This window comes from Anas acuta, chromosome 3 (genome assembly GCF_963932015.1).
Source record: "Anas acuta chromosome 3, bAnaAcu1.1, whole genome shotgun sequence".
Classification (NCBI taxonomy): Eukaryota; Metazoa; Chordata; class Aves; order Anseriformes; family Anatidae; genus Anas; species Anas acuta.
In genome coordinates this window covers 49,759,193-49,786,420 of record NC_088981.1, presented here as the reverse complement: position 1 = coordinate 49,786,420, position 27,228 = coordinate 49,759,193, and the positions used below count along the sequence as shown (strand labels likewise).

General features: G+C 34.0%; 1 protein-coding gene across 2 annotated transcripts in view; it reads right to left on the bottom strand.

Moving 5' to 3' along the window:
* Positions 1-27,228, bottom strand: part of ADGB (androglobin) — a 114,180-nt gene that overhangs the window by 78,725 nt on the left and 8,227 nt on the right. Inside the window, exons 2-10 of one of the 2 annotated variants that reach the window (XM_068677031.1) lie at positions 21,516-21,651; positions 19,812-19,904; positions 15,826-15,897; positions 15,070-15,258; positions 14,506-14,645; positions 11,513-11,599; positions 9,754-9,956; positions 7,381-7,509; positions 1,399-1,490 (exon numbers count right to left, since the gene is read on the bottom strand). In XM_068677031.1, coding sequence (XP_068533132.1) covers positions 1,399-1,490; positions 7,381-7,509; positions 9,754-9,956; positions 11,513-11,599; positions 14,506-14,645; positions 15,070-15,258; positions 15,826-15,897; positions 19,812-19,904; positions 21,516-21,651 — 1,141 coding nt within the window. Of the gene's footprint in view, positions 1-1,398; positions 1,491-7,380; positions 7,510-9,753; positions 9,957-11,512; positions 11,600-12,126; positions 12,284-14,505; positions 14,646-15,069; positions 15,259-15,825; positions 15,898-19,811; positions 19,905-21,515; positions 21,652-27,228 lie in introns of those variants that run through there. The other variant, XM_068677030.1, reaches the window with a different exon arrangement.

Sequence of the window (27,228 nt, the reverse complement as noted above, 5' to 3'; positions counted from 1 at the left end):
CCAAGGACATACACACTTGAAAACACAGCCAAAATGGAAACAGAAAAAAAAAATCTGGAGGATAATTCTGGCACAACTAAAATCAATGACAAACCTTCTACTGAGTTTCGGAAGCAACCCTTATCCCAAACAATTATTCCATTCTCCAAATTATAATTACTTCCATTGATGTAGTGCCTACCAGACCCCCAAAGAAAGCTCGAAAATGGGCTTCTTCTTCTTTCTTTTTAAAAAAAACAAAACAAAACAAACAAACAAACTAAGGCCCACAAGAAATCCACTACACTTCAATATTTAATTTCTGTCAGCTTCCATTTTCCTATCGGTCTTTACTGTTTTAGACATATAGATTCACCTGTCTCATCCTATGTGATCTGTCATGCCTCTTTTTCTGTAATCTCTAACAGACTGTGGCCAAGTCCAAGACTCAAGGCCTTAGGTGGCAGGAAGGATGTAGCCCCTGTGTCACTGTGTTCAATTTGGTTTTGGATGACTAATATTACTTACTACTAGCAAAGAGACAGCATTGACTGAGACCTTGAATTAAAATAAAATCACAGAGAACAACCTAATCTTCAAAATAACACAAAATGAGCTGCACTGAAAAGGGAAGGGGAAGGAGGGGGGAAAGAGGAGGAAAAGGAGGAGAAGGAGCAGAAATTCCGAGTATTAAAACATAAGACATGCAAACTATTTTTATTTTTTTTTTTGAAATTTCTTGTCTTCATTCTGTGAAGCTTGCTGGTTTTCTGAGAAAGAATGTGATTAGATTAGATTATTAGCTAAAATAAAGTTAGCTAATAATTATCTCAAGAAAGCCCACTTTGGTATTTAAAATAATTTTCTGCAGATTATGAGTAGCTAAGTGGAAATTTAAGCATTGCTTTTACTTCAGCTTCTTGAAGTGCTAAACTTTCTCCAGCTGCTTCCACCACTTTCATCACCAATGATAAAAATGAATATAAACATGCTATTTCATACAGAACATCATAACAGAAAATGTATGAGATAATTATTTATAGCCTGAAAAAGAAAAAAAAAAAAAAAACACACTAAAATTCACATTGTTCAAGTAACCCTTAAAATAATTATTCTTTCCATTCAGAAGTGTCTCATCATGATTCATTTTCTCATCCATGCCTTGTTACTCAGAGACTTCAGTACTTGAAATCTAGAGGAAAGTGAAGTAAAACTAAAAATTGAGTGTGGTTATGGTAGGATAAAGCATGTCCATAATCTAGGCATGAAAACCAATTTAACTGATAATAATTACCTGGTGATTGTTTTCCTACACTATAATTAATTATTATTATTATTTACAATGTAGTTGTTACAAAAATAAACATTCAGATGATACAATATATAATGCATTGTTTTCCTGAGAGTACAGAATCTTACCATTTGATCTAATGAAAATACATCCGCTTCAAACTGTAATGGAATAAAGTCAGCATATACTGCCATATCTGGCTGGGTTTGTACAGAAGAACCTAGGTAGAAAACATTAACAGGTCTTGGAACAGGGTAAGCCATAAATAAACATTGTAGTTCCTTCCCCTAAGTTTCTCTGCCTTGTTTCCATTATTTTTTTTCTTTGTCTGACTCTTATTCCATTCAAAACAAGAGCTTATTGTAACGTATTCAGAAGAGAAGCCATGGATATAAAAAGTACATTGTTTTAGTCCCTGTGTATTTAGATCATCTACTATTACATATTTTACTGTTTTCACACAAATGAGTAACAAAAGCTACAACATAGAAATGCAGAAGTAGCTCTTGCACTTGTTCTTTTATTTTTCATCAAATTTTAAAAATACTAGATACTAGCATGAAGGTCCTAGTACACACCTGGACAGCTGAAGTGAAAGCATACTGATTGGCAAGTAGTAGGTAAAGACTTCTCAAAAGTGAAAGCAAAAAATGGTTTTGCTGGCAAAACAATGAAAAGTCAGAGTTCTCACTACTTCTACCAATGGGTATAAAGACTGAAATAAGTAGTTTGAGAAACAGTGGTCAAAAAACAGGGTTGCTGCTCTTAATGCTGTCAAGGAGATGGAAAAATTGAGGTAACAACTTTAGAAAGTGTGCGGGAATGAGTCCCTACACTTCATTACCCCTAGAAATCCCTTGCACTAAGCAACTGCTCAATCTTCTCATACCTGTATCTGTGAAAGAAGCCATTGGTAAATCCTGAAATTAGAGAATCCAAAGCTGTTTAGCTGACAGACAGTACACAAATGCCAAAGGAAAATTAAAAGTCTAAAAAATACAGTATTAGAAATATGGGTCTGTGGTTTGACCTAAAAGTCCGCTCAGGAAGAGGCATCCCTGCATTTTTCTTTAAACATCCAAGAAAGCATGTGCAGACAGGATTTCAATAGAGTGGTTGTGATACTTTTCTTTCATCAGAATGTTTTGTCTTTGTTCATTTCAGTTCCACCTCAAATATAGGATAATTATTTCCTATTTTTACCTATGTTTACTGAGTACTCAACTGGAAGTTGCATTAAGAATAGACATTATCTGTGAAATGGAAATACAAAGGAAAAAAAATAGAAAATGGAAATGAGAACAAAGGAAAACAAAAGTTAGGCAAGTGTCTGAAAAATATAATTTATCAGGCTTTTAAAAATACATTTATTTACAAGGTATGCAGTGTCTTTGTCTTGAAGCAGTAAAACATCTCTGCAATGTGAATATTCTTTTAGGAATTCATCTTCTCAATAAAACATAAGTTTATGTTACAGTTACTCTCCACTGGATTCTTAGTATTTCTCTCTGTATGCTTTTGATAACTATTAACCACAGCTTGTGTTAGCTGTAATTTTCAATTTATTCAAAAGCAAGAACACAATCTAGGTTGAGTCTCAGTCCTTACTGACATATCTGATCTGTTAAAAATACAGCAGTAGTATCCATGATGTACCACACATTACTGAACAGTATATGCCACAAGCCATACCAATCTCATTGCACATGAGAAGCATTTCTCACACATGGGTATTTCATGCATACCAGGTATTCCCCATCTGGAAAATCTATTTCAAACTGATAGTGTAATTTTATTAAGGCTATCAGATGAAAAATGACATAACATATAGTACAACAAAAAGTTAGGTTCCGCAAAGCCTATTATTTATATCCACCAGTGTAGATATAAAGATTTTGCACTGTGTCCTTAAAGATTTCTGAATCCTTGTAGGTGCTTATATTTTACATCTGAAGCACTGCAAACTCATTTACAGAAGGTGATTGCTACACCATCTGAACAAATACTTCAGTCCCTGGAAAAAGGGAGAGTATCAATGGAATCAATCCACGTAACAGTTAAAAAGAAATGCCATTTAAATCAATTAAGTCAATTAAAAAGAAATGCCAAGAATGAATATTGTTATGCTTTATAATCATTCTTAATTGTTTTTATAAAACAAACAAACAAAAACAAAAAAAAAACATAGGCTTTGAAGACTTGCAAATAATTTTCTCACTATATCCCTACATTTCTCTTAAATATTTTTGAGTATCATACAGGAGCTGATGCTGAGTTTTAACTTCCAAAATAGTTTGGTTGGCTTTCAACATCGTTCTGTTGAGGTGTGCAGCTCATACACTAACCCCCTGCTGCTGAGTTGGGCGTGAATTAACTTTGCCTATTGGAGAGTTCTGTTTAGCCTTCAGAAAAGTGATATAGGTATTCTTCATAATTCAAATATTACATAAATATTTCAGAATGATAGCATGCATTTAAAAAAAAAAAAAAAAAGAACAAAATCAAAATATTAGGCTCTGGTCCCCACTTATAAGTAAAAACTTTTGAAGTGGCAAAAGGGAAATGCAAAAAAACTTTATGGATATTTTAATGTGTGTTGCGTATCTCATTTACTCTGATGATTAACATTATGAGTTTACTTGTAAAACTAACATTTTTTTAAACATTATTATGATCTCCCAGCACTTCCGTGAAGTAGAAAGTGACACAGAAATTATTTCTATGCAGACACAAAGAGCTAGTTTGTAGAACAAATTCCCAAATACCTGGTCAGTGCCTTTTAAAGTAGAATAGTATTCCCTTTCCAGCAGTTCCAAAATCATTAGAAAAATTGTTAGTCTAGAAACATAAATGGAAATTGGAGTGGTGGCTCATTATAGGAGCAAGAGGCTACATAGCTCACACCTTACCATCATAAAATCTGTTAATGGAACGAATGGACTCCCCAGGTATGAAAGTAGAAATTGTTACTAGAAGAGGCTGACGAGTGGAGAAATGAATTGTCTGCAAAAGCATCCCAGGGACTGGCTGGATACTGGACCAAAGAGCTGGTTGCTCGCAGGAAGAGCCCTGGCTGATCAGATGGAGGATTGGTTATTCTTCTGGTTGCACAGAGTAGGATAAATAGAGAAAAAAAAAAGTAGGGACAATGCTTTCTGCAATGCATGTAGTATTTGGAAAGATGCAGAAGGCATTGGTTTGAGTGCATAAGTGCTTCAGAATTGTATTTGTATATTTGTAGTATGTCTGGCAGAGATGGAGCTAATTTTCTTCAGAACCACCCACATCATGCTGTGCTTTAGATTTGCAACAAAAACATGCTGATAACACACCTATGTTTTAGCTGTCACTGAACAGTGCTTGTGTCAAGTCCTCACTCTGCTGAGAGAATAAGCTTTGTGTGGGCAAGAGTCTAGAAGGTAACATAAGTGAGAGAGCTGACCCAAATAGATGAAGGAGATATTCCATCCCATACAATGTTACACACTGCAATAACAGGAGAGGGTATTTTCCTAAAGTAGCTGTTGCTCAGAGCCTGGCTTGGTATCAGGTTGAGTGTGGTGAGTGATTGCTTTTCCATCACTTGCTTTTTTCTCTCCTTAATTATTTCTTTTCCATGTATTAAAAGTTATTGAAAAGTATCTTTACCTTGACCCACAAGTTTTTTTCTTGCTTTTGCTCTTCTGATCCTTTCCTCCTATCCTGCTGGTGGACAGTGAGTGAGTAAATGGGTGGGCACTTTGCTGCCAGATGGTGTCAACCCACCAGCACATTATAACCCCTGCTAAATCCTAAGCCTGTAGGAGAAGTTTCTAAACACTTAGAAGTAACTGGTGTGCCAATGCTTTTTTAAAAATAATTCCAATATTTCCCAGGAAAAAATAAAAATTAAAGTCCCCATACTGAATATGTACAGCGAAAACATGGGAAATAAGCACTTTTATGGAGCTGGAAATTAAGTACTTTTCAAAACACTGACCTAAAAAAAAAAAAAAGAAAAGAGCTGCTGCATTGAGTAAAGACACTGATTTCCAAGAACAATTCAGAAACATTTTGCAGCTGCTGCCTCTAGAGTCTGACTTTAAGCTCAGACTTATTTACAAACGTTACTTCATGCACAAAAACAGTTCTACTGTCCTGGGCCACTCATTGCAGGCTGTTTCATATAGCCTACAACTTTTTTTCTCTTGTGCCTATAAACTGGACTATAATTCAGTCCAGTACTATTTCAAGTATCATTTTGAATTACATTTTGCTTTTTTTTTCTTTGCAGTTTAATCTCAAGTTTTATCCCTATTTTAAGCCTTCTGAATTTACAATCTGCACATATAATTCTATTCAAATTCTTTTAAGTTCAGTAGTGAAATATATACTTTTGATTCTTTTCCAAAACTCTTTTCTGATACTTTTATTTTGCTTTGGTAATGTCTGGAAAAAACAAACAAACAAATAAACAACCCATACTTTTTAATACTGCTTTTAAAAGACACATGTGAAAGTTGTCAGGATTTAAAAGTTCTAATAAAGTTATGTTACACATCTCTTAATCCCATTGATGTTGATTAAACAACTTCATTCAGGAAAATAACATTTTGCTAACTTAACAGAGGTTGACAAAGGTTAAGAATATTTCATGGCTTTAGAATGCATGCATTTCATCTTCTGCTTATGAAACAGATCTAGGATAAAAGAGTTCTTTGATCGGCCATATTTTAGCCCCAAGCTAGTAATCTTTCTAAATAACTTTGCACGTCACTAAGGGTCTTTAAGAAAACAGAATGCACTGTGCTTTAAATGGCAGAAGAAAGACCAAAATGTCATGTGGTTTCTTCATATGTAAATACACAATACGATGATTTTTGATGCCCTTTTACAGATTTGGTACAATTTCCAGAATTTGTTACTTCTGCTTCTCCTTTGTTTTATTTTCCCACAACATGGTTGAGTGAAATGCCTCATCTCCTATTACACAACTACTATGATTTAAAAAAAAAAGAAAAAAAAAAAAGCTTTTAGTCCAAGTTTTGTTTGCAAACTTATTAACTGCTCACATTTAATTTAAGAATTTATTTCTCTTTAACTCTGTTACTAGTATATAATGTAGGAATTCAAATGAATAAGGTATATACTCATTGATGAAAAATAATACTGGATTGATAGAAGTCAAACTGATTTAAATAAACAATTTTAATCAGGAGCAAGAAACTGATTTACATAATAAGAAACTGATTTTAATTCTTTTTATACATTTTGACCTTGTAGTTATAACCTTAAAGAAAGTTGTGCCACTGACACTCACCTGCTAATTTTCAACTAGGTAATATTACAATTAATATGTTTCCTTCTGCTATCTGTATGGATATGCTATATATTTACAGATATAAACAATGACAAAGATCAGCTTAATGTAACATTTATGAAGAATTTTATATTTTATGTAAACAAATATGACACTTCTTATTGGTCTAATTGACCAATTCAAATTTACATGTGGTTTATCAAAACTATATTTTGTCTAAAAATATTTAAATTTTAATGCAGAAAGAACTTTCTTGATTTTTAAGGTACCCTAGAGGTACCGATATAAAAAAAAAATCAAAATATATTTTCAGGAAAAAGGAAACAAATTTATTAAACAATTAAATCATTCAATAAATTCAAATGACTATTACTGGCCACCCTACTCTTCAACAAGGAACATTCCTCCTTTTTCCAATTCCAATATACTGAATAAAGTAGATATTGCAAATAATTTACTACAGAAGAATATTATTATTATAGTTATTAATAAAAAAGGCAATCTACATCTAGAACAAATCTTGGTCCTACATGACCGGCCAACAACTTCTAAATGTTCAGTGTAGATTTGCTTTATATTTCAACATCAAAGAGAAATTTCTGCAATATTATTTTTAATATAAATTATAGAATTTTAATATGTATTTTAATATATATAAGGATTTAAGTCTTTAATACAGTCTGTAAAGAATCACTTTTTTTTTTTTATATTTACTCTTTCCCCAAATAAGTTAGAGAATGAAAAAAAAAAAAGCAAAGTCTTTTATTTACATATATCTTACATTTGGTTTTTAAGCTTTAATAGCACTTACTCTCAGCTAAGGCTTGAGGAGAACCCTGGACTTCTGCCTGTATTTGTGAAGACTGAATTGCTGACTTGTTTTTTTCTTTTTCTCCGTCTTTGTTTTTCTTCTTCCCAGTTTCTTTCTGTTCTGCTTTTTCTGTTACGTAAAACAAAGATGAGATATTTTCTTTTTTTTTTCTGATAAAATTTTTCAGTCTTAAAATCTAATACTGTGTAAATACTTTAATAACATTTTAGTTAAATTAAAAAACAAACAAACAAAACTTCAGAATTGAAGAGGAATTGAGGTATGATAAAGAGATATGTCATTCAGTTAAAAAAAAAATTTAAAAAAGGAAAAAAAGGAAAAAAAAAAAGACTTTCTCAAGATTTAAACGTTGATTTATTGAAAAGGTCAGGAAGGCTTCAGTCACACAGTTGGTGCACAATTCTCACTTCTCCACTATATTGTATGGAATTCCTGAAGTCCTGGCACTGTGTCAAACATTTTCATCACATCCCTGATTCCATGTATCAGTAGTTTCCAGAACAATCTAACATAGACTTGGCCTAAGTTCCCAGTGGATTCCACAGTTGCAACAGACATTTCAATAAAAGCTTTTTCAAAAAAAAAAAAAAAAAAGAAACCCCTTCTATCACTTTTTTTTTTCCCTAATAAATAATAATTACATTGTTCTAGGCAATAATAAATAAATAAATAGATAGATAAAATGAAAAACAGACAAACAAACATACATAACCAGCAAAGAAAATACAAGTTTTAGGAAGGAATATTAGCAAAATTATATTTGATAAAAAAATAAAATATTGGAAGCATTGAGCAATATAAAAGAGGATACTGTCAGGATCACTTATAAAATCACATGGATGAAAAAATATCTGCCAACCTTAAAACTTAGATTACAGAAAAATACATTTATAATTTTAAAAAAATCCCAAAATTTTAATGGGTCTTCAGAACACAACTTGGAGCCTCAGAGTTGGAAGATTATTGAGCTTCACTATAACGCTGTGCTTCCCTGATTCTTAGTTGTTTCAGTTACTAATAATTCCTAAAGCTTAGGCAGGATTAAGTTTACACCATTTTCTGGGAATAAATTACAGCACCCTGTTGGATGTGTAACAGTGCTGTTCCCAGTGTTCCCTTGTTCATGTCCATTCCTAATTCTGAAATATCTTCTACACTGATGGACAAGTCATAAGATGATAGAAAGAGTGCTTGTGAGTCTCTGACTAGTCCCTCAGCTAAGTCTCTTCAAATATTTTTATAACACTTTTGACATTAGGATTATTATTTGAGCTTCAAAGTTGAGGAATGCATTTTATTATTATTATTTTTTTTTTTTTTTTAAGTCAGTGAAGAAATAGAAATAAATTTCAGCCTATGATTCTTCACAAGGGGACTGGAAGGGCAGGCTCTGATCTCTGCTGTCTGGGGACAGTTACAGGACCTGAGGGAACAACATAGAGCTGGGACAGGGGAGGGTCAAGCTGGGTGTTAGGAAAAGGTTCTGCACCCAAAGGTTGGTCAGGCACTGGGACAGGCTGCCCAGGGAATTTGTCACAGCACCAAGCCAGCTGGAGTTCAAGAAGTATTTGGACTACGCTCAGAAAGAGGGTTTGACTTTTGGGGGGTCCTGTGTTGAGCCAGGAGTTGGACTCAATGATGCTCATGGGTCCCTTCCAACTTCGGATGTTCTATGATTTTGTGGTTCTATGATTTGTACCTTCCAATAACATTAAAAGTGTTGTGAAATTGCATCCATGCCTCCAAGTTTAAAACAGCAACTAAGATTCAAATATAAACATTGCGGATTAATATACTGTAACAAATATGTTTTTAAGCCTAGGTTTCTTCATTTAAGTGTAAATAAGATTAGCAGTTCTTGAAGAAAATTAATACCTGGTAGCATAAACAGAAAAGTAACTGCAAATAAAAGTGCAGACAGACTTTATATTACATACTTGTCAGTACAATCTAGAGGTGATCACTCTTGGTAATATCCGTTATGGATTGTACACTTTCTGGATGGTCAGAACAGTGCTGAACCAGTTGCCTTTGGGCAAACTAAACTCTGATTGTTATCCCTCTGCATGGAACCACTCTTCAGAGGAATGACTGACAGAGCTGAAGAACTCACTGCCAGAAAATGAAGCCTGGTTTTCATGAAAGAAGAGTCTAATACTGCTTCTAATGAGGTCCACAGTTAAAATAAAACTTCTTTGATTTTATACCATTGCAAAATATTCAGTGAAGTAAGAAACCTGCAGACTTGCATGAGGTATAATAAAGATAGATGAATTCGAAGGCAGAGGTTATGCTAACTTTACCTACATGCTAGCTTGACATACAAAGATAACACTACCTACAACTACAGACCTTTGCCAAATTTCTCTGCTTTCTCAGGTTTATCTGGCTGTTTATTCACAGATGAAACTTCATTTTTTAAATCTGACACTTTGGTCTCTTTACATTTTGTATCTGTCCGAGGATTATCAAGTTCTGTAGTTTCCTTATTTGTCAACTTGAATTCTGGCAAAATCTCTTTCAAAAAGTCCCAGACTTTGTTCAAGTATCCAGGCCTTAAAAAACAAACACATGTACATATCAATGAAAATGACAATTGCAGTAAGATAAGAACGTGTGATCTTCATTTAGACAAAGTTATAATACAACTGACAGTCCAACTCTGGAAAAATGGCAGTTTTATTTTAGTAAATGAAACACACTTGCTTGACTTTGTAGATAAAAGCTATGGCAGGAAAAATTGTCGACCTCTTTCCAACTACCCTGTATAATTTATTCTAGCTCTGTACATTAAAAATCTCTTCCTGAGTTTCAAACAGGATTTCCCTAGCTATTTCAACACCAGGAGTTCTATGCCTCTGCCCCTGATTCCACCGGCTACAACAGAGTTTTCACAGGACCTGACAGTTGTTGTTGTGCTGTTGCTTCACAGAAAGTCAGTAATTCCTGAAATAACCTAAAACTGAATTAATCATTCATGGCCATGAATAAATTGCAAGCCAATTGCATGAAACATTCTTTTTACAATAAAATTATTAATTGTACAACAAGCTAAAGTCATCTTTATGCTTTGTTGCAAAGATTCTGTGGCATTCTCTGGTACTCACATTTCTTAGTGCAAGCAAGTTAAATTTTGCAATAACCGCCAGATTTGTTGATACTGTTTTTTGTTGTTGCTATTCTAAAAATAAACTACATAAAGAAACAAAATTAAGATTGCTGAGATTTCTAAGTCCATGGGCTACAGACACACTACTGTAATACCCAAATACATCAAAGACTTAAATTGCAAGAATTACTTGGGACATAAAATTGTGATTGTGGAAATAAGAGCTAAAATAAAGCATGAATGAACTTATTTAATATTAAAATGATTTTATAAATAAACAATTAATCCTAAATAAATTATATATAAACCAAGTTTGTATCTATTTATTTGTTAACGTGTTCATCAAAAGGCAAAAAAAAACATTAAAAAAAAATATATATATGTATTTAGAATGTGTACCTCACTCATTCGTTCAACAAAAATAATGTCAAGCAGAAAAAAAAATGAAATAAAAAATTGAATGGACTTGACACATAGGAAACAAGAAAAAATATTATTATAGGTTGGAATTTTATTTGGAGGAATAAAAGTGTAACAACTGTTCCAATTTAAAATGTGAAAACACCTCAACAGCTGAAGTTGATTACTTCCAATTCATGTAATATATTTTCTATGGTACATTCTAATATAATAATACTAATCATACTAATACACATAAAGTTAGTAGTATTACTGCCAAACATTTTATATCTGTATGCTAGAACAAAACAGACTTCTCTAACCCTGATTTCACCACAGGGTTCAATATTAATTCAAAATAACTTAATTTGAAGAACAATCAGCAGCAGCTTAACATGATAAACAGCTTTACAATCAACTACATGACCTACAAATAAAAACACTAAAAAAAAAATGCTTTCCTAGAAGGCAAGTTCTAGAATTAAAACCTTACATTCCGCAAAACTGATGCTAAAGGACTTGCATGGCACAGCTTTATTATACATAATGCTTTACAGAAGTAAATATTTAACATTATGAAAAATGTTTAATAGAAGAACTTACTGGAGAGGAATAACTTCTGGTATCCATCCAGTCAGTGCATGTAGAACTGTAAATTCCTCCAGCTCTCTTTTTCCATTTTCTTGTGTACTGTAATACAAAACCTACCATTACACAGAAATATAATATAACCAGCTCACCAAATTTTGTAGTCTATGTTGCTTTCTGTAGAAGCAGTACAAGGCCCAAACAGAAAATAAGACTGCTGAAAAACAAGTATTAATGGCAATTTTAGTTTTCCAATTTATAGCTGACTACTAGCCGAAAAATTCAAGTTTGCTGCTGTGCCTTTGCATCACGCCCATCATAGCGTTCCCACTTGTGCAAAAGCAGTTTCAGTATGGTTAGCAAGCATCCTATGTATACTTGTATGAAGTAGAGTCTCTTTCTCTTTTTGCAGGGTTGGATATGTGGGTTTGAAATCCCACCAGACCCATAGGGGATCTGAATCTAGAACTTCCCTTTCCTGAAGAGCTGCTCCAACTCCCAGATTATTAACAGTTGGCAGTATTTCCAGTATATCACAGTCAACTCTCTCAAATGGATATAGTTTCCTACTCTCTGGAAATAATTCTGTAAGAAAATCCTGAGAGGACCAAGGCTAAAAGTGCAAGCACCTAGCCATTCTTGTGCTCTGGAGAAATGTTGGATTTCAAATGCTCTCTGGCAGAGTTTACAGGCAGCTATAGGCAACTCCCTGGTCAATGTGGAAATACTCTAAATCATTCTTTTGACCAAAGTGACTGTTGATATAACCAGAACAGGAAGGCTTGACTATCCAGCTCAGTATTTGAATTCTTTTCTTAAGTTTAATCATTTAAACAGCTGGTGGTCGTTACTCGTCTCACAGGAACCTGTGGCCCTAATTGCCAATTGATTGTACCATGGGCCAATTTCCAGGTCACTTTTTTGCAAGTGGATCACCACACAGCCCACAACAGCAGCACTAAAAGCAAAAGTGTCAGAAGTATCTTATAATACTCTATTTTCCATACTGCATTTTAAAAGCTTTATTTCTTTTAGGTCAAGAATCTCTAAATAATACATTGCTTTTCTAATAAATGCTGCAAAACATTCTGCAAGCGTTATATATATATATATAAAACTATATCATATATTCATATCTATAATGTTTACTTTTGTTACCGTTTAAAATAAAAGCTCTTATATGTCTCACATTTGAATTTGTACATTTTGTCATTTGAAAGAATATGTAACATTAATGTATTAAAATATACCTAATCAAAGAAATACCTAGCAAAGCACAGAAAATAACCTGGTACACGCAGTAAGTAATTGAACTCCTATAACACTTACAGGTCTGATAAATCTTAAACATAAGGTATAATACACAATACCTGGCCCTCTAAATATACTCTTCATAAAAATGCACAAAAAATAAAGACTGTAATTTATACTGTACTTCATGATGAAAAACATCACTGCTTTCCCTCTTTATTCTAGTCAAAAGTATTAATAATTGTAAAGATCATGTTGAATTAAAAAGAGTATAATTTTAAGAATTTTAAATTACACTGAAGTACTTCTAAACCCCTTTATTTTTCCAAAGCATATTTTCCTTTCTTATAACAATGATCTTGAGTGCCTCTTTCCTCTTCTACATTCTGTTTCCACTGTGAGCCTATTCTCTTTTAAAGGTGAGCTGGAGCAGAAACCCTATTAGAATGTATTTGCAGCTCCTCTTCAGCTGGGGGAATGCGATTTTCTTTCCTGCCTTTGAAAACAGTATCCCCTTTTGCCTGTCCCAGAGGAGGGCAAATATTCTGTCTCTGCAGTCCTTTATCTCTCTCACTTTGAAAGTATGTGACTGTCCTGGTTTCAGTTAGAACAGAGTTAATTTTCTTCCTAGTAGCTGGTAGAATGCTGTGTTTTGGCTTATGATGAGAAGAGTGCTGATAACACGCCGATGTTTTAATTGTTGCAGAGCAGTGCGTATACTAAGCCAAGCACATCTCAGCTTCTTGCTCTGTCCTGCCAACGGGCATACAATGATGATAATAGTACTACTACTACTAATATGTACAAACAAGTGATGCACAGTGCAATTGCTCACCACCCGCTGACCGATGCCCAGCCTAACCCCGAGCAGTCCGACCCCCTCCCCCGGCTAGCCACCCCTATATATTGTTTAGCATGACGTCAGATGGTATGGAATACCCCTTTGGCTAGTTTGGGTCACCTGTCCTGGGTCTGTCCTCTCCCAGCTCTTACTGCACCCCCAGCCTGCCCGTTGGCAGGACAGAGCAAGAAGCTGAGATGTCCTTGGCTTAGTATAAGCACTGCTCTGCAACAATTAAACATCGGGATGTTATCAGTACTCTTCTCATCCTAAGCCAAAACATAGCATTCTACCAGCTACTAGGAAGAAAATCAACTCTGTTCTAACTGAAACCAGGACAGTGACAGTCCCAATAGGACAACCATCAAGGACACTAAAGATTACCATCTTCAGTCCTCTTGGATCAGGCTCCATTATATTCTGTTCTCTTCCAATTTGTAAAGGCGTTTTCTAGCAACTTATTTTAATTCTAAATTTAACTAGTAGCTGGATGTATCTAAAACGTATTTTGTTTCTACTGTATTTTCTTATAAACATGCAATATATTAATTGTCCATACCATCTGAAGCACTACTTTGTTAAAATGTCTTGGATATTGCCATTTGGCAGAAAACCACATGTGAAGCCTTTGGGAATAATGGAAAAGAAATAAAGCAGATAGAGAGGTAACTTTTTTTTTTTCCCAAAAGTTTTAGGTGCATGAATACACAGACACGTTTAAAAAGGAAAAACTCTGCCTTCCTTATCCACAGAGACTCTTGTTTTACTGATTTACTGCATCAGCATTCATAAAAGCGTATATTTCTCATTACAAAACTTTTAGTAAAATACATTTTCCACATATACTAAAACAGTTCTCTTTTCAAATTCCACGTGACTTCACAAAATAAACTGAAAGTGAGCTGACTAAACATACCTAGTATTTGCCAGCTTAATGATAGCTTTGGACAGCAGCATTGGCCAAAGTTCAATTTGAGAGGTTGTAGCTGGTAGTAACAAATTATCTTCTTCATCGAAAGGCATAGTATCATCGATGGTGATCTTTCTCCAGCACCCCTAAGGTAGAAGAGGAAAAAAAAAAAAAAAGAAGAGTACTTTGTATGTTTTCCCAAGAATCCAATTCTACTGCACTTTGATTAACATTACAGAGAGCTTTAAAACAAGTACTCATATAATATCTAAGAAGCACTGAAACAGTAGTCATTTTATTCTTTTTTTTTTTTCAGAGATTAATTGCAGCTATTCTACTTAACCTGCAAAAATAATTTTGTCTTACTAAGTGACAACTGTGTTTTATTAGGTTCTATGTTGTACAAAAATCACATACACTGTACAATGAATCGTCATTAACAGGCATCAACAATTTGTCAACACAATTTTGTTTGTATATCTTTTCAGTAATTACAAATACTTCTCCTAACCATTAAAATTTGCCACACTAGCTGCACAGAATTTTAGATTGCTGAAAGTAAATACTCACCATCCAATAAAGTTTCACTATGTATTTGCCATAGCTATTGTATAGAGGCATGTGTCCCTTAGTAGCTTTACATAAGGCATAAATATGTTCCCATGGTTTCCAAAATACTGTGGATGTTCCATTAGTTAAGTCCTTTCCATTATATATCCTCCAGACTGCACAAATTTCACTTACAATCCATCTCATCATCTGAAAACAGAAATATGTAAAAAAAAATTTACTTACATCTTCTAAGAAAATAAAATCAAGTTATATTACAATGATGAAAGAATAAAATAGCTTCTGTTTTAAAGGAAGGAGTGACATAAAAGCTATGGTTCATGCAAAAGAAAATAATAATTTAAAAAAAATACTTGCACAATTTTTCTTAAAATCATATCTATCTACAATGACACGAAACCTTCTGTAAATAGGTAAAAACACAATAGAAATGATGCTGCTTATCATTTACCAAAGAAAAATGGGTACATGTGATTACATATTATAACAAATTTTTAACATGTGAAATACAAGTTTTAATTAATAATGCTTCAGAGTGTGTGCTTTTCTAACATACAGATTATGGATGTATGCTACAGTTTTAAAAGTATTACCAGGCTTTCTTACATGTAAAATGGTTTATATGAACAAGAATAAGAATAATTTTTACTACAACAAACTTGAAATAAAATAAATTGGTGGTTCTGTGGACAGCAAAGATTAAAAAGAGATGAGAAGAAGAAATAAATAAACAGATATTCACACATTTCTACCTACCTCACTACAAAATAAATGTTCATTTCCTAAAAAAAGATCACATGAGTTTTCATTTTTGACCACCACAGGAATCTAGGAGAAAGTAAATTAGTTAAAAGTCCATAGATAAATTATCAGGAAAAAAAATGAAATGAACAGTAGTATTTCATGTTAGTGACATACAAAAACTAGATGTTTTGCATGATATTTGCAAACTCAAGGTTTTCAGTTTACAAATCTTTTACCTGACTTGGTATTTCTTAGAAGTGTCAAAATACAGATGTTCAGAATTCAAAGGAATTATTATTCTTACCAAAAGATTTAAAAAATATCAAATGTAATAAATACATAACTATATAAACTGAAATTTCCTCAAATTTTTCATAGTATTAGCAGTTCTGCACTTCAATAGTGATCATAATGTTGTGATTTCCTTGGCCTTCCACCTAGGTTCAGAAGATCTTTTAGAAGTATGGTTTGCTTGTTTTCTTAACATCTTACTGAATGCTAAAAGTTTGTCCAACTTTGATACTGCAAGGGGCAATACAGTACCATCAAAGAGCAGAAAACAAATTTGCCTAAGATTACTTTTCCTCATAGGTGCAGGCTTGAACTAATTAGATTAAAGTTCTAATTCTAAGAATTTTCCCTCCAGCCAGGCTGACAGGTGTCTGGCATCTTTCTTTTCTGATTCCCTTACACCATGCATTTGGCCTAGGAACACAACTCACTTAATTGTCTCTGCTGCTTTATCTATTACTCTCTATGCTTGTGACACACAATAGTTTAGCAATTTGAGAATGGAAATATTTTAGGCTAACTAAATTCATTAGTTCATTAGAGCAAAACAAGGATGAATCTTAATTCCCTGTGACATGCAGTAGCCTAGACTTTTTTATTACCTTTTTCTGGTCTTATATTCTATGATAAAGATCATTTAAAATCATTCTGTTAAATATGAATGCAAGTTTTTCTTATGGAGTAAGAAATTCCACAAGAAAAACTTGCATTCATGTTTAAAAGAATAATTTCAAATATATTATCAAGGAGAAAGTGCAACATAATTATTTTCAAGTCAGTGTTATCAAAAGTCATTACAAATAATTTGCAAATATATTTTAAATATAAAAAATGCAATGTATTTTTGAAATATGCTTAAGTTCTACAAAACAACCTGAAGGACCATCTATGCTCCCAGCTCTTTAATGGCAAAGACTCACTACAAGAGGTCAGAAAGATAATTCACAAAGACGCAAGTTATCAACTTGATGATTTACTTTGCAAACAGACTTTACTGATTTTTATTTACTTTCTCTTTTCTCTACGGTCAAGATATTATAAAGAAAATGGTTAATGAAAAATTTTATACTTCATACATTTTGTATACTTAACACTAAATAACTAAATAAATTGTATTCATTTATTAATCACAAGATATTTATGATGTGTTTCCAAGTATGACATTACTGTGTGCAATTAAGGCAGGAAATGAAAATATATCAGGTTTCCATAGTCATCACTCATTATGTGGTCACAGTTATCTTTAGGATAATTTACCTAAAAGTAGTGTGCAAGAACTTCAGTTTAAATTAAAGAGCGAGGGTTAGAACAAGATAGCTAAACCAATTCAACGATTTGCTGTTGTTAAAAGGAGTTGTTCTATGTTGTCCCTTCTTTTTCCTCATTTACTTTGACCCCCCATTGGTTGTTTCAGTCCGTTAAACCAACAGACAATAATACATTTCTTTCTGCCCCCACTCCTCCCCTTTTGTGTGGATGTTGGTGGGGTGGGGAGGGATAATAACTGAGTTTTCTGTTTCTTCTATAGCAAGCTGACTGGCTCATCAGAAGTGCATGAACATTAGACAGAGGACCACTTTACCAAAACTTAGTTGTTTTTTTCTCCTAATAGTAGCACATGTTTTCAAGAGTTCAACTCAAAATATAATTACAGATATTTTTTAAGCAACAATATTCATGTCTGAATTCAGTCTTGGTAACACCAGTAGAAATATAAGCATTAGTCAGTATGAACACTGACTTTATTAAACCTTTAGACATAGGAGGAAATTCTTCACTGTAATGATAGTGAGGCACTGGAACAGGTTGCACAGAGAAGCTGTGGATTCACCATCCCTGGAGGAGTTGGAGGTGTTCAAGGCCATGTTGGATGGGGCCTTGGCCAACCTGATCTAGTGGGTGACATCCCTGCCTATGGAAGGGGTTTGGAGTTAGATGACCTTTAAGGTCCCTTCCAACACGAGTCATTCTATGATTCTATGATTAACTACATTACATGTAGTTTTGAAGACTGTCACTTGCGTACAGAGTTTTCTTTACGTAAGCAGTTTAGAAGTAATAGGATTGTAATTTATCAAACTAAATATCTCTGTGCCTCTCATCACTTAGTGGTGGTTACAGCTTGATTCTTTCCTTAACACACTAAATAGCATTGTTTACTCTTTATTTCTAGTTACTTATAGATTAGGCAGTAACATATATCATCTTAATAGTATTTCATCACTTGAGGTTAGCATTAATATTGAATAACTTACAGTATTCCTAGTAATCATAACTACTTGATCCAAAATATGCTGTACTAAAACAACAAGCACCAAAGTTTTAGTCAGGTCTTAAAGAAAGTAATTGCTTTCTTCACAGTGGTCTAAAGATAGTCTAAAAGCTATTTTTAATACAGATACATGTTTCCATGGCTTTCTGGGCTGCCAACTCTCCTGCCCTTATCCTTCAGATCCCTCTACTCAGTTTATGTATGTTGGCAGCATTTCTCATCCAATCTTTTGGTCTTGTCAATTACTCCCCTGACTTCTCCTCCTATTCCTCCATTAAAAATGAATCTTGGAGCTGCTTAGTGTTTAGCTAATAAGAAATAAAACTGACAAGCTGACAAAAGGAAAACTGACAAGACTAAAAAAAAGTTTTAATGGTGGTCACAGTGCTTAAAAACTTCAACATTTAATCTAAAGAAAAAAAATGTTTAAACCTTAAGATTAGCAACAGCACTGAAGAACACTCCAACCTTTAAAATGGTAGGCTGCTTATTTACTTTGCAATTCATTTTAAAAAGAAAGTGAAGAAGAGCTTTGCACAATTTTAAAATGTTATGTTTACCTTCCAGACAAGTACTGTCAAAGATGTGGACATGTTCTGAATGCATACTGGAGAAATGCAATATTTAAGGTGGGAGAGTGAGAAAAAGTATTGTATTTCTGGTAAAGCTAGTCCATAGTTTCAGTATAGATATTTACTTCATATGTCTGTTCAAGATGCCTTAGCTGGAACAAAGGGAACTTGATTTGCCATAACACTGATTTTTAAAAGTAAGAAAACAGGAACACGAAGAAAAACAGGAAGACATCTCTCTCACCAGGTGTCTTCTAAATGAACATGGAAGGAAAAAAAAGCAAAGCAGAGCTGGAAGAGTACACTACCATGATGTCTTGCACCAGGAGGTGCTGGTGCACTCAGACTCTGTAAAGTTTCATTTAACCTTCTATTTATTAGAATTAACACCATAAAGGAAGTGATTAAGACCTTTAAGGTCCCTCCCAACCCAAGCTGTTCTATGTTTCTATGCTGAGAAGACATGCAGCAGCAAATAGGCCTCTTCTCCACTCACAGCACACTGTGCAGACCTCCCCTGTAGAATGGGTTACTCCATTTTGGTGTTATTGACCTGTTATAGCATTTTAGCTCTCACAGGTCTTTCTTACAAGCTCTGTTCATCACTTCTACCATCAAGCAGAAAGGATATCCACACTTCTTGCTGCCCTTCTAGATAAAGGCAAGAACATGCAGGTGGCTGATATTAAGTGGGAGATGCTTACCAACTCTTCTGTTTCAATGTGCTGGCTGAGCTCGTCCTACAGTCATGCTGTGCCTACAGCACAGTGCAGCAGAGGCCAGGGCCCATGGAGGTTAACCACTGTACAGATCACCATCTCCTGGATGCACAATGGTCCACTCTGATCTTGCTAGTTTCTTACCTTATTTATTAAAAACTCTTGTGGCCGTTTCCAAGAATGCACTTTTAATGAGGCTGGCAATTCTATTTTTCCTTCAGGATCATCAAAGACATGCTATATAAAATATGCATAAAAAAGGAACACTTTTTAAAACTAATTATACTGTTGTATCTTTCACAATATTTAAAATAATTCATTGTTCACATGATAATTCACTTCAGGGTAAGAATAACATAAAAAGGTATTAATAGTTTCTATAACTCTGAACTAAAACAGTGTCCAAACTGAGAATTCAGAAAAAAAAAAAGCTGATTATATTATTCAGAGAGAGCTATGTGGTCTGTACTGTCTAACCAGGTCTATATGAAATGTTTTCCTTCTTTCTCACCATTGAGAAAAATTTCCACAAAACCTTTATAAGGTTTTAATTCAGACACCTTTCTACCAAGTTATTTCTAAATACTTTTCTAACTCACTATTTCTCAATGTTATTTTTGTTTAAACTGAAGACTGAAATTAAATTCCTAAAGCAATATTTACACACCAACAAAGCAGACTCCAAGCATTTAAAACTGCCATAGAAATCAAAGAGAGATATAATTATACAGCCTCAAGAATTAGCCCGTTAAAGGAAGGGCTTCATATACTTTTCAAATTTCCATTTCCAAAGTGATACTTCTCTGTGTAAACAGAAGGCATCAGGATATACAATACCTGTTTACTTAATAGCACAGTGTAGGATGAGGTTCTGATACTGCTTGCGTTGACTGAGAAACTAATTTACGTGGTTAGTGCATTCTACTTGTGTCTGGATTTTTAAATAAGTTTTAGGCGTATTATCCTTTTCTATGTGTTTCATAGCCCATACTATGTACTACTGATCTTCTACAGACCAACTGAAAAAGAGTTTCTAGGGTGGAAAACATTTGATGTTTTAAGGACTTACTGATTAAAGGAAGGCGAAATCATAAAAAAAAAAAAAAAAAAAAAAAAAAAGCAATATAAAACCAAACCAAAGTCCCCCAAACAGTATTTTCCCACATTTTTTCTTGCTTGCTTCATTGTGTAAGTTCCTTCAACATACCAATCTGCAACAAAATATTTAAAGTACACAAAGGAACAAAATCAGTTTGAAGAATTAAAAATCTAGATGAGACTCAAACATTGTTCCAAAATTGGAAAGACTTAGAATTATTTTTTTTCTGCATATGGTAGGTGATTTGCTTTATACAATATAACTGTATCACCTCAAACTGTTTTCTGCACTCTGGAACTGCAGATAGTGTTTCACATGTCCACAAACTGAGGCATGCAGAAGAAAAGAGATCAACTTGCATTTTTTCCCCATAAAAACTTTGCAAAGATGGATGCATCAAGCTTTTTTGCCCCCAGAAACTGCAAAGAGTTTGCTCCAGCCTGTTAGGACAGTTTGGCTTCTTCCCAAATCCCCAGTTTTAATTATGTTATGAAATAGATCTGGGGGTTTGGGGTTTTTTAAACCATTAATGTCCTAACAGTGCATACTTACATTAACAGATGCAACAATGAAACATTGCACAGTGCATTTAGTTTATGCATTTAATTTGGTAGGCAACTATTTAAATTTAATGAAAATAAAGTTGGAAATGAATATACTTATCAATGACAATTACTTTGAGTTATTGAGAAATTAAAGAGGTACAAAAAACAACATGGTAAAAAGAAATGCATTTGTGTCACACTTACTGAAATAGGACTTTTTCCAGATTTTTCTTTCTCTTTTCCAACTTTTCCAGCATCCCATTTTTCTGCATTCAAGTCAGCTTCATTCCATTCTGGCCAAATAGGAAATCTTGAATTACCTACTTGATACGTAGATGTCCTGGGAAACAACCAGAGAAATGAATAAAAATGAACAGTATATAATGCAAACACAGTAGAAAGATTTTAATCAAATAAGATACTCTTATTTTTTAACATAATATAATAAAAATAGTGTTATTAATTACAATACTTTTTGTCACTAAGATAAGCGAAATGCGTATAAACCAACACAAATATTTTATATGAGGAATTCTGCAGAAGTAAATAGGACAGCTGAAGAACAAAAACAGAATCCTAGGGCACAGTTTCCTGTAACTGGTAAGTAACTGGTGCTCTGTTCTTTTTGTTTGTTTGTTTGTTTTTGCCTTTTTGTTTGTTTTGTTGTTGTTGTTGTTGTTTTTTGTTGTTGTTGTTGTTTTTTATTGTTTTGTACTGCACCATTCTTCCTATTTCATACATTCCTCAAATATTTTCCATTTCTACATTGGTGTATAAAATTAGAAAAAAAAATACTCTCTTTACCAGCCTCCCCCTGAAAAAGTTACATCTCATATAATCTTGCTTGGCATTAGATAAAAATGCATCAGCGCTCACTGTCTCCATGACTGTACTTTGGAAGTTCAGAAACAAACAAACAAACAAAAACAGAGATTCCACCATATCAATGACTTCTTCAAGGTTTTTGGCTAATTATTTGCATATGGATATATTGAGTTTTTTGTTGTTGTTGTTCTTTCAGAGATTGCTGTCATTTCTTAAGAGAAAGTTAGCAAAGGTGACACTTTTTGCATCTAAACCTTGTTTAGGTTTTATTTGCTCTAAGGTTCCATTGCTTTATACCTATTAAACCTTCTTCCTAGATTTCCAGGTCTGTTAAGATCTGCTTTGTATTGTCATCCTAAGAAAAAAATACAGGTGTTTTGATGGACATAGTACATCGTATTGGGATCTCTAGCTTGGGATTGAGATGCAAAATTGAACTTAAGTTTTGATTGGCTTAATTACTACTCAGCAGCCATGCTACAGTTACCATGTACGCATCTGCTAACTTCAGTTGTTCATTGATGTGTGTGTGTGCTTAAAGCATATTTTGGAGAACTAAAAGACTGAGCATTGGCATCTGAACAGCAACTATTAAACTGTTAAACAAACCAGCCATTGTATCTGTAGTATGATACATTTAAGTGGTATGGTATGATGTGATATTTGCATGCTAGGTTTTCTGTAGATACAATGATTGTGACATCTGTCTTCATTCAATTCACCCTATTAAAATTTATTTATCTATCTCCACAGTGGGATATATGTTGCTAACTGTCCACAGGCCAATGCTTCGTCCCATGTTAGTGCTCCACGTGGTTGTTCCAGATGGTCACCAACATTACTGGTAGCATGTCCTAAAGATTAAAAAAGAAACCACAAATTAGATCATAACAATACCCCAATAGAATACCAAATCAATTTGATTCTCATCATTTTCATTTTATCTCTTGGAGACTGTTGCTACCCTAAAGTTAAAGTTGCAAATCTTTTAACTTGCATTACATACTGTCTATTAGTTTCATGAAATGTTAATAACCATCATACTCTAGAGCATAGTTTCAATCAGATCCCAGAAAACATACTATTAACCACATACCTGCTATCACCTTGACCTCACTTCTTGGGATGGTCAATAATTAATATAAATGATTCAGTAACAGGACATGATATTTAGGTAACTAATACTTGGTAGGACAGTGAATGAGGCTCAGAGCTGAAACTTTTACCCTTTTATCTCTTATCACTCTTCTGGATGCTCTGAACTCCTCGATATGTACAGAAGAACAATGTGAAGGAAGAGATGGAGATAAGGAATGTCACATCTCATATTCCCAGTTGGGAACTAATGTTGAGACACAAAGAGATGAGAATTTTGGACTCTTTCCAGGAAAAGGTAAAGAAAAATGAGTCCCTTCCCTTGGATTGCTTGAGCAGCTGGAAAGAACAATTTCTGGCCTCAGTAAAAAATTTAATTAGGAAAAAGGGCAGAGAACAAACAGATGGTTCATATTCTCCTCCAAAAGTACCCTGGGAGGAAAGCTGCTGAACTTTTTTCTTAATCTCTTCAAAACCCAAAGGAAAAAGAATAAATGAATAAATAAATAAATAAATAAATAATAATAAACTCTGAAAACTTTAACTATGGTAGTAAGTGGTTTTAAACTCTAATCACTGAAATGGTTTTTCAAAAGTAGCATCTGAACACCTCTGAAACTCATGGTGGAAACTATGGCAACACCCAAGTTCACAAGGATCTGGAAAGCATATGAGAACTTTTAACCAAGTATCAGTAACTCCACTGCAAAATGATTTGCTCTTTTTCGTCATACATATTGCCATTCTTCAGAAGAAGAATGAATAGAATTAGTTATGATAAGGTGATCTAATAAGCACCAAGGGCAATACAGTTATTACTATTAATACAGTAAGCAGTAATTCCAAAATAAAACCAAAATATGCATGTGTTATTTATAGTAACTTTAGTTTTACATCAGACAGGGGAAGCAAGACTTAAAGGACTTTGTAGAAAAAATTACACTAGCCTAAAAGTTCAGAGCTCTCATGGATGGGGGAAAGAATCAAGGCATGGACGCAGTTCTGGTACAAGGAGCAGAATAAATAATTGTAAGGCATCTAAGTTGTAATGACATTTGCTTGTAAAACCTATGACAACAGGTTTTGTATCACTTCACTTTTGTCTGCTGAGGTAAGCCTCGTCCAGGATTTTTTCCTCCAAAAGTATAGTGTTCTGCGTGAAGCTAGATCAAACTGTAGAAGATAAAAGTGATACTAAAAAGAAAAGATGAATACCAAGTGATTATATTTTATAGGCATGTCATTTTTAAAGGAGTTTTTTAATGTGTCACTACTTTGAAGTGTAATATGCTCATTTCGAAATGTAGCCAACATCCTTGTAGTTGTCAGATGAACAAGTAGACTTAAGTAATTTGCCAAGAATGAGACTATTTCAAATACTTCTGCAGACTTGCTAAGAGAGTGTTCACGAAGCCTCACATTCAACATTGTGAGAGAGAAATCTGGATTTTTTCTTATTATAATTTGCCTGTATGTTAATGGGAGGTGAGATGGTAATTCTTGGTTTGCTTTCCAGTCTATAGAGGGGGGAAAAAATGTTATGTGCCAAGTCTCTTGACCCAGTTGTACAGGTGTTTCCTTGAGATTTTTTTCAAAGAAGCATAGTAGAAAGGTAAAAAGTATTAGTGTAGAAGCATTATGTGTTTCAAAGCTTATTTTCAAGTTTGCTGTCTGTATTTTCAGCTTAATTCCATTTGTTGCCCTATAAATATTGTTCAAATTTTGGTCTTTAACACTTTAAAATATCAGCTGAATTTCTTACAAAGTCTGGATCAGTTATTATGAACAAAATTTAGACTTTTGGTATTTTTACTCTTGATTCTAAAGAGCTGTCAAAAAGTTTTATATAGAATGAAAAAAAAAGGAAAAAAAAAAACTATTTAGCATATTTGAAAAATGCACTTGATAATGAAAGGTATTATATGGCCTGCAAGTCATTCATCTGCCAGCCTCTCATATGCTGCCCACACTAGAGGTCAGGTAAACTTTTAAAAACATTCGTCAATTATATATATATATATATATAAAATATATATATAAATTTACATTCCAAGAGCAGAACACTGAAGAATAAAATCAAGAGTTGCCTGCCAAAACAGAAACCTTGTAATATCTAGCTCTTAAATAAGCATTTTTAATGAAGAGAGACAAAAGTATTTTGTTGAGGATAGCTTTATCATACTCACTTTTAGAGATTATATGATATACAAAGACAAAGCTAGAGTCATAGCAAGTCCTTGTAAGAAGAGTGCCTGTTTCAGGTGACAATTCCAGTCAAGAGAGTTGATCTCTGACTAATTTTTCCAAAGTTGTTGACTCTGGGATGTGCTGCAGATGCAAATGATGTCACCTGAACTAAATTCCTTGTTTCAAACAGTGGAGGTGACAGGTCAAGTGAAACGAGTGCAAACTAACATGGGCGCCAAGAGGTCATAGCTGCGTCTTGTAGTCTGTCAACATCTACATCCATTTTGCAGATACAATTTCTGTTTGATCAATGCACTGTCCTTCCAGCTAGCAGCAATTGATTACAGCTTATATAGTTCTGTTAATGATAACGCTTCAGGGTCATGAGCTGCCTGTCATTATGATAGATCTATAAGGATCTCTGTTCAAGGTTAGTCAAGGAAGGCAAACCAAATATTAGAAGACATTAGGAGCAGGATGCCCAATATTTGAGAACAGTATAATGCCACTTAGGATATTATGGCTTTTGCATGAAATATTGATTGGTTCCAGCTGCCCTAACAATGTAACCAAAACTTTGGAAATTCAGTGACAGGCAACAGTTCAGAGCATGGAGGAGTAGCAAAGTGTAAATGTACCAAATAATGAATAGTATAGACAAGAGTGAATTATTTATCTGTTCTCATGACAAAAGAAAAATAATATATCTAACATAAAACACAGCAAATTTAATATCAATAAAAGGAAAACACCTGACCACTCAAAATATTTAGCCTGAAGAACTCCTTCGCACCAGATGCAACGCAGGAGAGAATAATCATCTATGTTTACTGGAAAAGCCTATCTTGCATAGCACATACCTCTGTCAAGCTCAGGACAGCAAAGGAAAAACGTCCCTTAGTCCCTTTCCATCAGAGCTCTGTGTGAAAAGCCACTAACAGTTGGATCACAGAGCATCCGCTGGTTCTGGTTGTTCTCTGAGGCAGCAAATTGCAGATCTCTTTTTAAATCCTTCTTTACTGCTCCTGACTCTAAGAAGTAATCTGAAGTCATGTTTCTCCAAATACTTGTACAGCACCCTAGAAATTATGAAACTAGTAACTATTCTGAGTTTGCTTCTCCCAGTGTTTCCTGCTGAAAAGATTAACCTGACCTTAGATTCAGCTGTAAGAATGCTGGGAAGATTGCCACACCTCTTTCCAGACTATTTTGGTACTCAAATGTTTTTTTGTTGTTCTCATGTTTTTGTTGTTGTTGTTGTTTTGATTTTTTGTTTGTTTTTTAAATATGGCTTGAGCTTTGCTCCTTTCATTGGCATTTCTTCCTAGTTGGCTTCTGTAAAATACTTTTGTGCCTTCTGTATGGCACATGGGTAATTAACTAAGAACTAAAAATCTCTGCATGACAGAGCACCTCAGTACTTCTGTGGATTTAGGTCAACTCATTTACAAAGCACTTACAGTGCCTTGACAAGAACACCAGGAAACCCCATTTCTTCAGTGCTGTTAAAGACAATTCTGTTTAAGTAGATGAATCCACAGCAAACAGAATATCTAACATATTATTTTAGGAATGCTTTCCAGTTTCAAAGCACAATTATTATTATTTTTTTTCTTTTGGCAGCACTATTCCTGCTATATAGTTCTCCTGCTGGAAGCTGCTTTTCTTTATTGCACAGTTCATTGTAACAGAAGTCTAGACATATATCTGATTGCATAGTTCAGTTAATGGCTCATGGACAATGCTTGCCTGCAAGATCTTCTGACAGTGCTTAGAGTTACAGGGAAAGAATGACCTATAATTAGGACCA